The sequence below is a fragment of the Seriola lalandi genome, unplaced genomic scaffold (genome assembly GCF_002814215.2).
Source record: "Seriola lalandi dorsalis isolate HSWRI2012SDOR001 ecotype SW California unplaced genomic scaffold, Sedor1 jcf7180002054898, whole genome shotgun sequence".
Classification (NCBI taxonomy): Eukaryota; Metazoa; Chordata; class Actinopteri; order Carangiformes; family Carangidae; genus Seriola; species Seriola lalandi.
Window position 1 is genome coordinate 407 of NW_019525450.1, and position 16,650 is coordinate 17,056.

The 16,650-nt window shown below is 38.9% G+C and overlaps 1 protein-coding gene across 1 annotated transcript; it reads left to right on the forward strand.

Annotated features, from left to right (window-relative positions):
* Positions 1-417: 417 nt before the first annotated feature.
* On the forward strand, positions 418-11,890 carry LOC111672250 (intestinal mucin-like protein). The gene is made up of 19 exons (XM_023429625.2): positions 418-2,163; positions 2,508-2,647; positions 2,852-3,023; positions 3,266-3,513; positions 3,751-3,934; positions 4,202-4,385; positions 4,610-4,788; positions 4,889-4,958; positions 5,058-5,188; positions 5,664-5,698; positions 5,814-5,982; positions 6,696-6,791; positions 6,901-6,944; positions 7,920-8,039; positions 8,437-8,535; positions 9,589-9,717; positions 9,952-9,991; positions 10,387-10,510; positions 11,479-11,890. The coding sequence occupies exons 1-19, from the start codon at positions 543-545 to the stop codon at positions 11,702-11,704; spliced, it is 4,011 nt and encodes a 1,336-aa protein (XP_023285393.2). The 5' UTR covers positions 418-542; the 3' UTR covers positions 11,705-11,890.
* Positions 11,891-16,650: the final 4,760 nt, after the last annotated feature.

A 16,650-nucleotide genomic window follows, 5' to 3' on the forward strand; every position in this document is an offset into this window, starting at 1 on the left:
TGTGGATGGTCAGAATGGATTAATCTTGGCCAACCCACACCAGGCCTTAACGGTGGAGAAGATGAATCTATCCAGAAAGTAATCTCTGCTGGTTACCACATTTGCCCACTTCCCACTGAAGTCGAATGTAGAGCTGTTCTTTACCCAACACTTTCCATGTCACAGGTGGGACAAGCTGTAACTTGTAACAAAGATGTGGGCCTCATATGCCACAATGACCAACAAGGTCCTCAAGGACAATGTTTTGATTATAAGATTAGATTCAAATGTTGTGTCTGTCCAAAAACCTCACCTCCTTCTACAACAATTCCGACTACAACACCAAGAACCACTGTTACTACCACCACACCTTTTACCACAACTGAAACAGCTACAACTCAACCACCTTCAACTACCACTTCACCACTAAACCTTCCACCACAACTGAAACAGCTACAACTCAACCACCTTCAACTACTACTTCAACAACGACACCTTCAACTACAACTGAAACAACTACTTCTCACCCAACTACACCTGCACCTTGCCCTGATGGACATAATATGACATGTGGATGGTCAGAATGGATTAATCTTGGCCAACCCACACCAGGCCTTAATGGTGGAGAAGATGAATCTATCCAGAAAGTAATCTCTGCTGGTTACCACATTTGCCCACTTCCCACTGAAGTCGAATGTAGAGCTGTTCTTTACCCAACACTTTCCATGTCACAGGTGGGACAAGCTGTAACTTGTAACAAAGATGTGGGCCTCATATGCCACAATGACCAACAATGGCCTCAAGGACAATGTTTTGATTATAAGATTAGATTCAAATGTTGTGTCTGTCCAAAAACCTCACCTCCTTCTACAACAATTCCGACTACAACACCAAGAACCACTGTTACTACCACCACACCTTTTACCACAACCAAAACTGCTACTACTCAACCACCTTCAACTACTACTTCCACCACTACACCTTCTACCCCAACTGAAACAGCTACAACTCAGCCAACTTCAACTACTACTTCCACAACTACACCTCCTACCCCAACTAAAACAGTTTCAACTCAACCACCTTCAACTACTTCAACTACTAGACCTTCTACCCCAACTGAAACAGCTACAACTCAACCACCTTCAACTACCACTTTCACCACTACACCTTCTACCACAACTAAAACACCTACAACTCAACCACCTTCAACTGCTACTTACACCACTTCACCTTCTACCCCAACTAAAACAGCTACAACTCAACCACCTTCAACTACTACTTCCACCACTACACCTTCTACCACAACTGAAACACCTACAACTCAACCACCTTCAACTACTACTTCCACAACTACACCTTCTACCACTACTGAAACAACTACTTCTCACCCAACTACACCTGCACCTTGCCCTGATGGACATAATATGACATGTGGATGGTCAGAATGGATTAATCTTGGCCAACCCACACCAGGCCTTGACGGTGGAGAAGATGAATCTATCCAGAAAATAATCTCTGCTGGTTACCACATTTGCCCACTTCCCACTGAAGTCGAGTGTAGAGCTGTTCTTTACCCAACACTTTCCATGTCACAGGTGGGACAAGCTGTGACTTGTAACAAAGATGTGGGCCTCATATGCCACAATGACCAACAAGGGCTTCAAGGACAATGTTTTGATTATAAGATTAGATTCAAATGTTGTGTCTGTCCAAAAACCTCACCTTCTTCTACAACAATTCCGACTACAACACCAAGAACCACTATTACTACCACTACACCTTCTACTACAACTGAAACAACTACAACTCAGCCACCTTCAACTACTACTTCCACCACTACACCTTCTACCCCAACTGAAACAACTACAACTCAGCAGCCTTCAAAGACTACTTCAGCCACTACACCTTCTACTCCAACTAAAACAGCTTCAACTCAGACACCGTCAACTTCTACTTCCACCACTACACCTTCTACCCCAACTAAAGCAGCTTCAACTCAGCCACCTTCAACTACTACTTCCACCACTACACCTTCTACCCCAACTGAAACAGCTACAACTCAGCCATCTACACCTACTTCTTCCATGACTACCACAACTGAGTTAATTTTGACTGGAGGAACCTCTCAACCTGCTACTGGTCGCCATTGCTATTGCTTTCATAATGGTACACACTTCTCTCCTGGTAAGTTTTTATTGATAAAGACACATGCTTCCTAATATTGATCTTGCAGTTGAGTTATATTAACAGTAGACACCATTTTTATTATACCTTTCAGATTTTGATTTTTTTATCTTTCTATCAGTCAGGTAAAATAAGTTCTCAATAAATACCAATATATTTTGGGCATAACTACCATAATTCTGTTACAGTCTTTTTGTCTAATGTTATAGTCACAAATATCCTCATCTGAAGGTAAAGTGTGAAGTTATAGTGACATTTCAGAACATAGCCATTCTATATGTCAGTGTGCAAATATGATATGTGACAGACCGTTTTTCAACAATTTTCCTGTGCCTCATTTGCAGAGTCCATAGTCTACAATATGACAGACCATGATGGATACTGTTTCATAGGGTACTGCAATGCAACCTGTCATGTGGTGCTCATACACCACAAGTGTGTTCCATCTAGGAAAGTGTGTGTTGATGTATCTCCTCCAAGACAGGTAATCCTTCATTTCCGCGATGTACATATTTAACTTCCTTTGTACAATTCTTAAACAATACTGCAGTCTTTAAAATGATCGTGTTTATCATTAGAGGCTATATACTTATCATGACACATTAATATGGCATTGCTTGAGATTACAAACACTCTCTTTTTTCTGATATTCCTATCTTTGACCCCCCCCCCCCCCCCCCCCACATAGGATGGTGAAAGTTGGAAAGAAAATAACTGTACTGTAGCAACATGTGATGATGGCAAGGTGACCTATAACAAAACACAATGTCCAACTCCAAATCCCGTCGTATGCGCAAATAACTTCCCTGCTATAAAAGTCAGGGATGGTGATGAATGCTGCCCCCACAATGAATGCCAATGTAAGTTTGACCCACTCAAATGTTGCTAGGTTGCAAAATTCTCAAGTTAAATATATAAATGCTACATTTAAACTGTAGCAGTGTTTTGTTTTTTAATAATAATTTAAGTAATATAAAACAAGTACAATGACTTGTTTTATATTACTTAAATTATCTATTTTTAACAATGGCTATTGTGTATCAGATTATATCAGATGATTTGAATTTTCACCTTAAAAATTTGATATCTATATTCTCTTAAGGTGTCTGCTACGGTTGGGGAGACCCACATTATGTCACTTTCGATGGAACCTACTATGATTTTCAAGGCAACTGCTCCTACTGGCTGGTGAAGGAGATCTTGCCCAAATACAACTTCAGCGTTATGATCGATAACTATTACTGTGGTGTAGTTGATCGTTTTTCCTGTCCTCACTCCATCACTGTCTTCTACCAAAGCTACAAGATCTTTATTATACAGGAGGATATTAATACCAATTTCACAAACCAGGTAAGTAACTGGCATCATTAACATTCTACATTTTTAATTCACACTCTTGTCTGATTTTTTGCCTTCAGTGGGAGTCCTTCCACGGGTTTGGACTTGTGTACATAGCTGACCTAATGCTACTTTGTAAAACTGTCCAAAGAAAGGCCTTCACACCAGAAAGAGTAGATGCATCGAACTTTACAAAGAAATTGGTAAAGGATTATTTCTGACCTTTATTTCATAATTCTTTTGTTTTAGGTTTTTGTGAATGACAGGCTTGTAACTCCTGCATACCAGAATGCTGACTTCCGTCTAACCACCACCGGTATTGATACAGTTCTCGTCATCCCTAAAATTCATGCCAAGGTCACCTTCTCAGGGCTCATATTCAGTATCTACCTGCCCTATGGCATGTTTGGCGGCAACACCGAGGGACAATGTGGTGAGTCGTGCAGCAGGGACTAACAGAACCTTACTGTGTGTAAAATTTGGGGCATCAGCTGATATATTACATGCATATTTACAGTAGTTGCAAGTTTGTGCACATGATACTTATAGCAGTTAAAACCTATTGTACCTATTTGTTCACAACAAAGCTCACAGTAAATAGCTTCTACATAATTCTAGTGATTTAGTGGGAAAACAGCAGTGCAGGACTGGCTTGAGTTGAGTTGTGTTTTGGTTTTACTAATGATGAGGATTTCTCTAGGCACATGCAACAACAACCGAACAGATGACTGCAGGTTGCCTGACGGCAAAATTGATCCTTCATGTCCTAATATGGCACATGAGTGGCATGCTAACAACAGTAACTGTGCACGTCCAAGTGAACCCACACCAACACCTATGCCTGAGACCTGTAACACAACCATCTGTGAAATCATCAAGAGCAGGTAGGAGGCAAAGAGATGTTAGAGATGGCACCAGTCATCTGTAACATCAGGTTCAGACATTGGTTGGTTTGGGTATAAATTCTCAGCTTGAAATTTAAGAATGAAAAAGATCTAAAATTTAAATTAAGGCTGCACTTATCCACTTATATCAGCTTCATAATGTCTAATGATGTATTCAGTTTGAATCCAGTGTTCATATTGACTATAAATCCCATCTTCCCCAGTGTGTTTGAAGCCTGCCACAAGGTCATTGACTACAATCCATTTGTTGTGGCCTGTGAATTTGATGTGTGCCACATGCACATTAATCACATCAGCTGCACAAGCTTACAATCCTACGCTGATGCGTGTGCTGAGGCTGGAGTATGTATTGACTGGAGGAGTAGCACCAAAGGGCTCTGTGGTACGCAACTAGAACTTGTAACATTTACCACTATTACACAGTCACTGCACTGATCTTTACTAAATAACATGATGTTTATTATCTTCCCATCTCTTAATAGAATATACATGTCCAAGTCCCAAAGTATACAAGGCCTGTGGACCTCAGGTGGAACCTACTTGTGAATTATGGTACAGCAATTCACCACCACATTGTTGTTGCTCAACGCAGTCAATCAATTTTCATTTTTCTGCTTTGACTCATATAGAACAACACTGTATGTTCTGCAGGTACAACTACAAATTCATCGATACTGTCAGTGAGTTCAGCGCTATGACAAATCTGACGCTGGAGGGTTGTTACTGCCCTAAAGGCACCACCCTCCTGTCTTCCAGCTCCAATAAATGTGTGCCCACCTGTGGTAAGAGACAGCACTATTGTATGGCAACAGTTGTGATGCATTTGTGTCTTACACTTTTTGCTGGCCTTTTGTGGCCAAGTCAAAATCCCATGAATACAGTAACTGTAGCAAAGAGGGAAGTGAGGATTTAGAGGTCAGGATAATGAATTGGTGTTTAACACATTCAACTTTGATGCCGTAAACCAAAGTTTGCACCTCATCTTAAACCAGCAATTAATGTTGGCACGCTATCTGTCTGCACCTAAGCAAGTACAGCAATCTCTGGCTACAATGCCTTGGCAATTGGTTAATGGTAAATATTAATGTTTATATTATGAAGTGGGAAAATCATAGAAAGGAATTGTTCTAGAAAATCGAAAAAGATATTTTTAAGGATACATTCAGCATGTAGCTATTAGCCTGAGCTCTAGCATCAGTCTAACTACCAGTCTAATGAATGGAAATGACTTTCTGTTTTATATTTTTCTCCTAATAGAACTTTGTCATCTGGAAAATGGAAATTGGACAAAGGTAAATCATTTGTCTATAAGGCCAGTCCCTTTTTACATGATCTTTGGACAGGCATGTAAATGCTGAAAATTCCATGACACTTGCCATAATTCTACAATAAACATTGTGTCTTCAGGCTAACGAATCATGGACAGAAGGCTGTAAGGAGTGTATATGTGAGGAGGACACACTGCGGGTAACCTGCCGTAACATGTCCTGTCCAACACTGCCCCCCCTCAGCTGTGACCAAGAGGGTCAGGTCAAGGTCCCTGAGACTGCTGGCTGTTGTCCGAAAGAGAAGTGTGGTAAGTGAGCACCAAGAAGGTAGCAACTTCCACTAATCAGAAGGTTGGTGGTTCGTTTCCCTGCTCCTCCAGTTTGCATTTTGAATTGTCCTTTAACAAGATACTTGAGTGGTCGATAAGAGTAGAAAAGCACTATATAAGTGCAGTCCATTTACCATAACTCCTAATACTGAAATCACAGCTTTCGTGCTCAATACACTATGCATTTATAAATGCATAGAAGTCTTGAGCCTGTCCAAATCTGTGCCAGTCTGCACTGAGTGAAACTTCCTGAGCAGTGTTTATATCATAGTCACTGACAACTCCCGATTCTGATAAACTGGCAGGTGTCCATTAACCTCTAGTAGCAGACAGTGTAACAGGACCTCTGTTAATAAATGCTCCACCATAAAACTCCTTCCTGCTGTTCTTATTGTTTGGGTTGTAGAAGTATGTATGCATATAGTTAAAACCAAAAAGACAGATCAAAACTTTGATGTGATGGTAAGACTGATATTTTTAATTAGATTATATATAGCAGGTTGTTTGGATTCAGCTTTGGTAAAAGTTGGACATTTTAAATTCCATAACTGTAATGGACAATGAAAAATTACCACATCATGCTCTTTTCTTGCCTGTTGTGAAAACCCAGAGTATTTTATGAGGACTTGTTCCTCAGCTGTTATTTGCTGATGTGAACATCCCCTCATTAATTCATCTGTGTCTTTGAACAGAGTGTAATGTGAAGCTGTGCCCCCCTGTGCCGTCCTGTGCTCCTGGTTCGACTCTACACACCACCATGGGAGTCTGCTGTTTCAAGTACTCCTGCAGTGAGTGTGCTCATGTGTAACTGCAAGGCCAGGTTTCATTTGTGCCACGGGGACAGTTGAAGCGCATTTGATATGCATTCATTCATTGACTGGTCTGTTTCCTTTATAGCCGTCAAACCGGACGTGTGTGTTTTCAACAACTGTGAATATCAGGTGAGATCTCACACTCACAAGACACATAACATTTGTAAACATCTTAACTGGTGATAGTAGTGAAAAGTTATGCTGATTGGACCCGATCGTTAGATGTTACCTACAGCCTTTGTACAGGAACACAATTTGGCCATGACCATTATCAGTTTATCAGTCATGGTCATTTAAATTTATGATTCTCCTAAAGCCCAAATACCATCAGATTGTACAGCATTTCTTAATACTAATAAAACATAAAAGGTATTATTTACATTTGTCTCAACATCACAATACATTCCAGAGTCCACACCTATAACGTCTGACAACCACTTACATGACATGACATGGAAACAACAAATGAGTAAATGACGAAGACTGGGTGGAATTAGTAGATAAAAAAAGCAAACAGCATTCAAAAATAGTGACAAATCGAGTGGGAATGGGTTTGTCCTATTATAATACATATATTAGTGAATCCAGGAGAAAACAATTTTGCTTCTTTGCCTCATGGTTCAGGGTTTACGTGACAAAACATAACGTGCTTCATAAATGACTAAATATAAAGTAATTGAGTCACATTGTGTTGTGTTGTAGTTTTGAAACTGTTTCAGTGACGGTATGTAACATCTGACAGAACAACATACGCTCCCTTTTACAAACGGAATGTTTCATTGATTGATTGATTGATTGATAATTTGAAAAATTCCATGTGAAACTGGTTTATATTTTAGTCCTCTTTCCATCCCCTCATAAGTTTATCATGAACAAAGACTGAATGGCCTCTTAAATAGGTACACCTGTAAAATCTCAGCCACAAATTCTCCTTTTTACAAAGATAATAATCTTCATCTTTAGCCTGAACCTGTCACAGGTATTCATTTTACTATGTGTTCATTATTAAGTTGTACTGGACTGCATTATATTGAGATGTGTTTCACCCCATTCACAAACATGAGTATCTGTATTTTTGCTGACCTTCTCACTCTATCCATCAAGGTTGGTCAAACGGTGCCTATGAACCCGTGTGAGAAGTGCATCTGTACTAACCAGACAGATGACAGCAACACTATGCACATAGCATGTCAGCCTATACCATGTGACACACACTGCCCCCTGGTAAGACCCATCTCTTTTCTCTCCCTCTCTCAATTAATTCAAATGCACATTCTGTATTGATGAGCACATTCATTGACCACATTCTCTCCCAGTCATAGTTTTTTGTTACAGTGGTGTCGTTATTTTTCTTCAACTTTAGTTTTGCCTCTTTACTGTCAATGGAAGTAACTATAAGTAATATACGTAACGAAATGTGCCCATTCCTGTTTACAGTTACCTTGATAAAGCCATACTGTAAACCCACCAGAACACTAATGGCAACCCTAAATCCAAATCCCAACATTATTAATTCTCATATATTCTCATCCACATGGCAGGCATGTAACCTAATATTTTGCTGGTTTTACATTATAATGTTTAGTTTGTATGCTGAGTTTCTGTGTGTGTCTGTGTTCAGGGTTATGAGTACCAGAACGTCCCTGGCCAGTGCTGTGGAAAGTGTGTCCAAACAAGCTGTGTTGTCACCCTGCAGAACAACTCCACACACACATTAAAGGTTTGTATGTGTGTTCATGCAATGTATTTGTGTTCAGCAAGACAATGTAAAGAGGAGATTAGGTTTTATATATATTGCTAACATCCCTACTGTCTTTTTATACACTAATATAATGATGCTACCAATTTAATTTAATTCACTTTGCTGCTCAAAGGCTACTGGCAGCTACCAGCAGCTTTTAAGGTGGAATGCTTTCTTCTTCAATACACCTTAAAGGAGCTATTTGTAAGTTTTGCTATTGCTACATAGCCAACATTAGCATTAACACCTTTACTTACCAGTCTTAAAAGCTTCAGCCATTAAGACAAGAGGTTATAACATGTCTTCTGAGCAGCGCTACATCTTCAGGGCAGACTGGAGGCTACAGTGAGTCGTATCAGAAAGTGATGAGACGGCTCATCTCAGCTGGATGTCGCCACGTGTCTCCACTTAATCCCTTCAAATTAAAAACCCTCTGCAGACTCGTGTAATTGCAACTTTGCAGGCCACCGCTGCAAAATATATATAAGGGAAACTGAGAGGTCAAAATACAACTAGCCACTGGATGTGCTGTTGAAAACATTTTGCAGTTGCTGTACATCCACCAGGAGGTGTGGTCTCTCCACAGGATAAATGAGAGAATTAAATCAAACATCATAAGAATGGAAGTCTGTGCAGGTTGATTTTAATTCTGTAGTGAAATGATTATCAACCAGAGGCTGCCTGAAGCATGATTTGAAAAATTTCAACTATGTTGTGTTTTAGGAAACAGTTAGCAATAGACTATTTGGGAATTGTAGAAAATTCACTAAAACATTCAAACCCTCTGGTATGTCCCTTTAAGATCCTTCATATATAACTTCTCATGTCACTAGAAGCACAGATCAGATCAGGTGATGATGATACTAACAATTACATAAACATATCAGACAAGGCAACAGGTGGCAAAAGGTCTCAGAATCAGAGGCTGTAAAGGTCACAAAAAGAACAAGTCGTGGATGTTTATATGTATATGATAGTGACTCTGATGCAGCTCTGTCTGGGAGACTATGCTCAAAATGTGTTATTCTTCAGCCTGGCAACATCTGGACCCCCCCTGGGAGCCCCTGTTTGAAGTTTGAGTGTGTGAAGATCAGTAATCAGTTCATCACCGTCGAGTCGAAGACCATCTGTCCTTTCTTCGACCCCTCTGAATGCATACCGGTAGAGTGCACACACACATCTACACAAACCATCAATGCTGTAGCTTCTTAAATAATGGAAGATTTCAGGTTGAAATATGAACACACACATTCACTGACGACATGTCCATGTCTCAGGTAAAGATTTAGATACACAGGTGAACAGTGATGTGAGCACAGTGCCACCTAATGTCTAATGTGAATCTCTACATAATGACACAGAGTACTGATGTGAATATATGTGTGTCTCCTACAGGGAACAGAGACCATAGCTCCAGACGGATGCTGTCGTTTCTGTATGTATTACTCCATGAGTTTTATTTACCTGCATATTATTTACACTCAAATGGTTTTTCACTGTGTGTTTCAAGATATCATTGGTTCAGTGTAATGAGCCTGTTCATATATTCATCAGTTTGTTCATTTGTTCTCAGCCAGTTTATTGGTATTGATCCAGAGCAGTTAACTCAGGCCAGAGAGCTCAGACAGGTTCTTCCTGCTAAGTAAAATTGTAGTTAGATTTGTTTTCCTTGAAACAACAAACACATTGTTGTTTGCACCTGGGAAAACCCAAAACCAAAGAAGGTGTAGTTGTGTTTGCACCACAGATGAGTCCACAGATGATCAGAGTTAATCAGGTCAATTGAGATATTATTCCCTTACAATATGTTTCTCTCGCCTCCTGCCTCAGGTATACCGAAGGGTCATCCATGCAACGTGTCCACCACTGCTGTGCACGTGGAGAGTCAGGGCTGCCGCTCCAAAGAACGTGTGAATGTCACATCTTGTAGTGGAGCTTGTGGTACCTCCACCTTGTGAGTCCCCCCTTACGTAATTTTCCTTAACATCAGTGTCATTGAAAAATTTTCAAATCTTGATCTTGTTTCTTGGGATTTTAACATTTTCTCCCACAAATTAGCATTTTATCACATTAAATGGATATTCACATTGAGTTTGGGGAATTGTAAGATGCAGATTTAAAAAATCCAAATCTGTTCTGCAGAGGGTGAGATATCTTGACTTTTAGTTGATAATATATAACAAAATGCTACACTTCCCATAATTCAACTCCATATTCCCTATCTATTAGAGCCCCTCAGTCTGTTAAAGGTCCCGTATCTTCTTCTTCTTTGTTGTGTTGATCCATAAGAAGATATATTTGTGGTTTTAAAAACCAAAAACCATCTCAATGTAAGCCATCGGTAAACCATTCAGAAGAGAGGAGGATCTGAGCCTCTCTTCTGATTGGCTGACTATTTTCTGAATGGTCCAATACAAATATAGCAGATTTCAGATTTTCACTTTCACTCAGAAAAACCAAATCTGCAAGTTTGGATGGTAGGTCCAGGTGGGTGGGGCTTAGGACATGGCTGAGGGCGGTGACTGCTTTTGTGACATCACAAAGTCCCTACAGCTGGTTTTAAGGCTCAGTTTCTGAGTACAGGCTCTGTGCATTTCTCTGTGGACTAGACCTAGAACCTAGACCTGCTTTATAATCAAACAATACATGGACATCTACCTTTAGACTATATGGACTTTTAAATGACTAAATATTTCATAATCTATAACCACAAACTGTATCTCAGGTTTTGTGCTACAACTTTATAGTCTCAAGTCAACATCATAAGGATTATTTTCTCCGGCTTGAAAAATCTCCCCCACGTTGAATAGTAAATGAGCTTTATGTGTAAAAACTATTAAAGTGACATCAGAATGTACTAAATCTGAAATTATAGACTTAAAAAAAGTTTTGCTCACTCTCTATATTTCTCTCTTGTCTCAGCTACTCCGCCAAAATGAAATCCTTGCAGCACACCTGCTCCTGCTGCCAGGAATTGGCCACATCTGAGAGGGAGGTCCAGCTCTCCTGCCCCGACAACACTGAGCTCACCTACACCTACATCCACATCGACGCCTGTGGGTGCCTCAAGACGGAGTGCTCCACGTTTGGCCACAGCGACATAGCAAACACTAAATCCAGCATCAAGTCACGTCGACGCAGGAGATAAGGGGAAAACCAAGACCGCCATATACATCGGCCACAGTTAATGACCACAAGTAACTGAACAATCATAACTGAATCAGCTTCAACTTTTCTTCTATTTATGTCTAATGTATTAGCGCACTTAGTTTTTAGTTTGGTAAGATTGTAAACTCACAAAGATCTGATTAATAAAGATCATACTTTAGCTGCAGGTTGAGCATGTTTGTTTTTGTTCCGGCTTCTTACTGCATACACGGCATGTGTGAGTGTGTAGTTACACAAATCTGACTAATCATCACACTTTTCCTCCTCAAATAAACCAATTTAGAGCCAAATAGAATCAAATCTTTACAACAAACATACATTCATCCACCACTTGGGTAGAGCTCACTCCCAGGCTGTGTCACCTCACCTACACCATCAGGATCATATAAGGTCAACTCCTCTATCACACCTGGACCTGAGAATTGGCACCAAATGACGTCTATTAATCCAGCTACCTATGACTACTTGTATAGGTGTGTCCAACCCCTTTTGTGGCCTTTGTTAGTGAGTTCAATATAAACTGTGTGTCTGTGTGTGTTAAGCTGCCTCCACCTTGACCTGTGGTAACATTCCACATTCAGTTGCAGCCCATCAATCAAGCAGCTGTGTGAGAAGTGGCCACATCCTGCTCTCAGTTTACCTCCCTGCCCCACATGTGAGATAAAGGTCTTACAGAAAGATCATGGCAAAGCTGCGATGATAGAGCAGCCAAACACAGGACCTGGAAGCAGAGAGCCGCACGCAGCGTCACAAACACTCACAGTGTGCGACAGTGCCTTTGGGCAAGGGCGGTACCACACAGCACACATCCCTGAGTCAGAGTTTTCACAGGATAATGGGCGGAGAGAAAAGGTATTCATAGGAGTCTTGGAAAAACAAGGATGTTTACTTAATTTAACATTTATCTAACCAGATACGTCAATGAAAGCAAATTATCGTGGCTTAACCTCGCAACACCTCAATGATTTAAAGACACAAGCAATTAGCAGAAATGGCCGTGAGTCTTGTGAAATATTTAATCAGTACACATTTCAACAATTCCCACATTTACAGAGAAGGTAACAGATAAGAACTGAGCCAAAAAAAAGGAAAGATTGTGGCACAACCTTCTCATATGACGGGAGTTGAACATGCAGAGAAGATATGTTGAGTTAGAGTAACACATTCAAGTACATGGGTAATTACATTTTTGTAAGACTTTAATTCTTAGTTTCACTTACCAAAGAGGCTTTTTTTTTCTTGATCTCTTCTACATTTTATAAATGTACTTATAAAATAAAACATATATGTAAATTTATATATATATTATTAAAATTGATGAGAAATTGATAAGAATAATATATATAAGCCTAAATTCAAAAAGCATTTTACTTTACTACAATTATTATCACTGACAGGTATTAAAAGTTGTTTAACCATGAACCAAGCTGCAGCAGGCTAACAAGCTCCAGGTGTGCTGTATGACTGTGACACATGAACAATATGAACATTATAGTTGCCACATGTTATACCATATAAAAAGTAATCATATACATATTTTTGATACGTGTACATATACAAATTTTACTATGGATATTTCGTGTATTTTATGAACTTATATCTTCATATGTTTATATTTGATAACAATTTATCCCCTTATAGGAGACATATACAGCAACATCGCTCTTAATATAGGGACATAAATTAATGAGAAATGAATAAGAACAACGTATATAAACCTATAGAATTTTTATTGGTATGTTGTTTTAATAAACATGCATATATAAATTAAATATATATTATTATAACATGTTATACCATATAGAAATTAATCCTATAGATATTTCTAATATATGTACACGTACAAATTTTACTATGGGTATTTAATGTTTCTTCTATCTTCATATATACATAGGATGTATATATGTGATAACAATATATCTCTTTATAGGTGATATATATGGCAACATCAGTCTTGATACAGTATCATATATGTCATACATTCCATTTCTGTATGGACAATAATTTCATCCCGACCTCCTTCTCTGCCAGTCACATTTATTTATTACCAGTTACTTTGGTTTCACATTTGCTGGATGAATGTAAAAGCAGCTGGTTTGCACTCAGTGGTCCTGTATTCTGATGACATTAATCTTGCAACAAGAGCAACTTTGTCTCACAGACAAGTTTGTGTCAATCCGCTATCTATATTAAATATATGAACAAGGAATCCAGGACTGTTCAGATTACCAAAAACCTGAATGTATGTTGACGTATGAGGTACATGTTGGACTTTTGAACCCACAGACAAAATGTTCCACTTCACATCAATCAGACTCACATCACTTAAAGATCATTAAGTCTTCATCGAAATATAAATTGACATATATAAAATGTCATAAAAGGATGATGAGCTGCCACTAGTCTGCTGTTGATAAATTAAGAAATCAGAACCAAGTGTAAACAACATCTACTGATTAAGGCTTTTAAAATAATCATGGGTCAAAAGTGAACTAGAAGACTGGACTGGTTCACTTATATAGCAGTGGTAAATGATAAGACTCACACTGTTCTATATCCTGTCAGCAACAAATCCCACAAAGACCAAGGCCCCTCTGAAATCACTCCATTTTAGTGCACTACATTTACTGTCTGCCATTTAATTTTTATTTAAGTATCCAGTACTTTAGTTACTATAGAGTGCCTTCAAGAATCCCCATCCCAATTATCACTGTTACAACAATATGAATATGAATAATGTATATAATGATAATAATGTCTACATGAACTATGTAGATAATGCAATGTGAATATGAAAGTTACATTCAAGTGACACATCATGTAAAAAAAAGAACATATAAGATCCAGTTTAAAAGAACAGAAACCCTGTTAAAAACAAACAAACAAACAACCAATAATATAAAGTAACCAAGACAAAACATCACATTCCTGCTGATACTGGTTCACATGAGACCAAAGATGAACAGCCAGATAGAAAGGTTTTGCAAAGAGCCAATGACTCTGGATGTTTTCATCTGGTCCAAAGCAGTAAGGGTTACAAACCAAAATAAGCGAAAAGTAAATATGTTTGCTGTCGCTGATGGAAAGCCTTGAGGCATCTGTGACATCTCCAGTGACTCTGCTCTGTCTTTGCTTTGAGCCGCTCTACAATTAGAAAATGAGAGAAAATTATTCATACCCCTTAGAAGTGCTAATAAATAGCTGGATTGTAGTGATATTTCCAATAGACTATTATCTTCAATTAGTGTGAGGTGTCTTCAATCTTATAATCATCCACTAAATGGAGAAAGGTCCTCACAGAGCTGTTTGGTATCATTGTGTGAGAGAGGAGAGGTTTCTGAGGAGATAAGAAAGAAAATATTTGCCAGGCATGGTCAAGGTAAAGGCTCCAAGACCTTCTCCAAACAGCTCGATGTTCCTCTGACCACAGTTGCTAATATTATTAAGAGGTTTAAGGTTCATGGGACCGTAGCCAAGCTGCAAGAGGAAAATTGACCCCGGATTGAACAGAAGGATGTGTCAAATGAGAACCAAAGAAAACTTGAAAACAGATACAAACTGACCTCCAAGATGAATGTACTACAGTGTCCAGTTGCACCATAGAAGACGACCCAGGAAGAGGCCACTGCTAAAATGCATGTTGATAAGCCACAATGCACCAGAATGTCCAGGTCATGGCTCCTTCAACAGGTTAATGACCCAAAACAATACATCTAAAAGCAGCCAAGAATGGATGAGAAGAAAACACTGGGCTCTGAAGTGGCCTGTTATGAGTCCTGATTTTAATCCAACTGAACATCAATGAAAACATCTGAAACTCGAAGGCAATCATCAGACCTGAGAGAACTGGATCATTTACTGAAGAAGACTGGACCAAACTACCAGCTGAGGACTGCAGTCTCATTAAAAGCTCCACAAGGTGATTGACTGTAGTGAGTTACCTTAAAAGAATGTGTTTAAAATATTAGGTTCAAGGTTCAAATATTTCTGTCCATGTTGTTTTCATCTTTTTCATCTGTGGTATTACTTAAAATACTTAACAATGAAAATCAATGTCTGTTGTATTAAATATGGAATAGAGAAATTTGGTTGCCAATTACTACATCAACTTTAACTCGATCTTTTTAGAGAAAATTGTGTGTTTTTTCTTTTTTTCAGCTACGTCTGTAGCTGCAGGGGTAAAAAATAAAGCAGGATAAAGCAGGACCCCTGTTCTACATGTTGGATAAACTATTTAGAGTTTCAAAATGATTAATTGTATTTGTCTTCACAACTGTCTGGTCCTCTGGAAAGAAGAACAAAAAATGATTCATAGTGAAAGTAATAAAGTACATTAAAAACATAATAACTTTGACAGTTTGACAAAAGAAATGTGAAATTTCTCATGAAAAAATAGTCCATCTGAATGGACAGTTAACACAGATCACACCTTCTGAGCAGACGTCATTTCATACTGTTGTGCAAGAATTCAACATCTAAGAAGGAATCTGAATTATTTTGTAACATCTTGCGTAACAACTTGACATTTTATGTCTTGACATAGTTAAATTAATGACATGTGGCATTAATGACACAACACAAACACTGTAGTTGATAAAACAAAGCAGAGTTTTTATTAAAGATGCACCACAGGATGCATATCCTGGACTGAGGGAGCTGAGTCAATGCAGCTTATTTACGCAGGTCTCTGACATCAACACAAACCTAATAATCCTTCTCCTCCTTAGAGCAACATGTCGTGTTTTCATCTGAACAATGTGCCATATTGTGTTATCCATAGCTGAGTGAGTGATGGGTGTGGACCGCTGCATATTGACATGTCTTACACATTGAATAAGCCATTGATTAGATATTCAGTCAAAGTGCTGTTTGTGTCTGATAATTTATTCTTGAGTGTGTTTTCATCCACTCTGCTGGGTGGCTGGA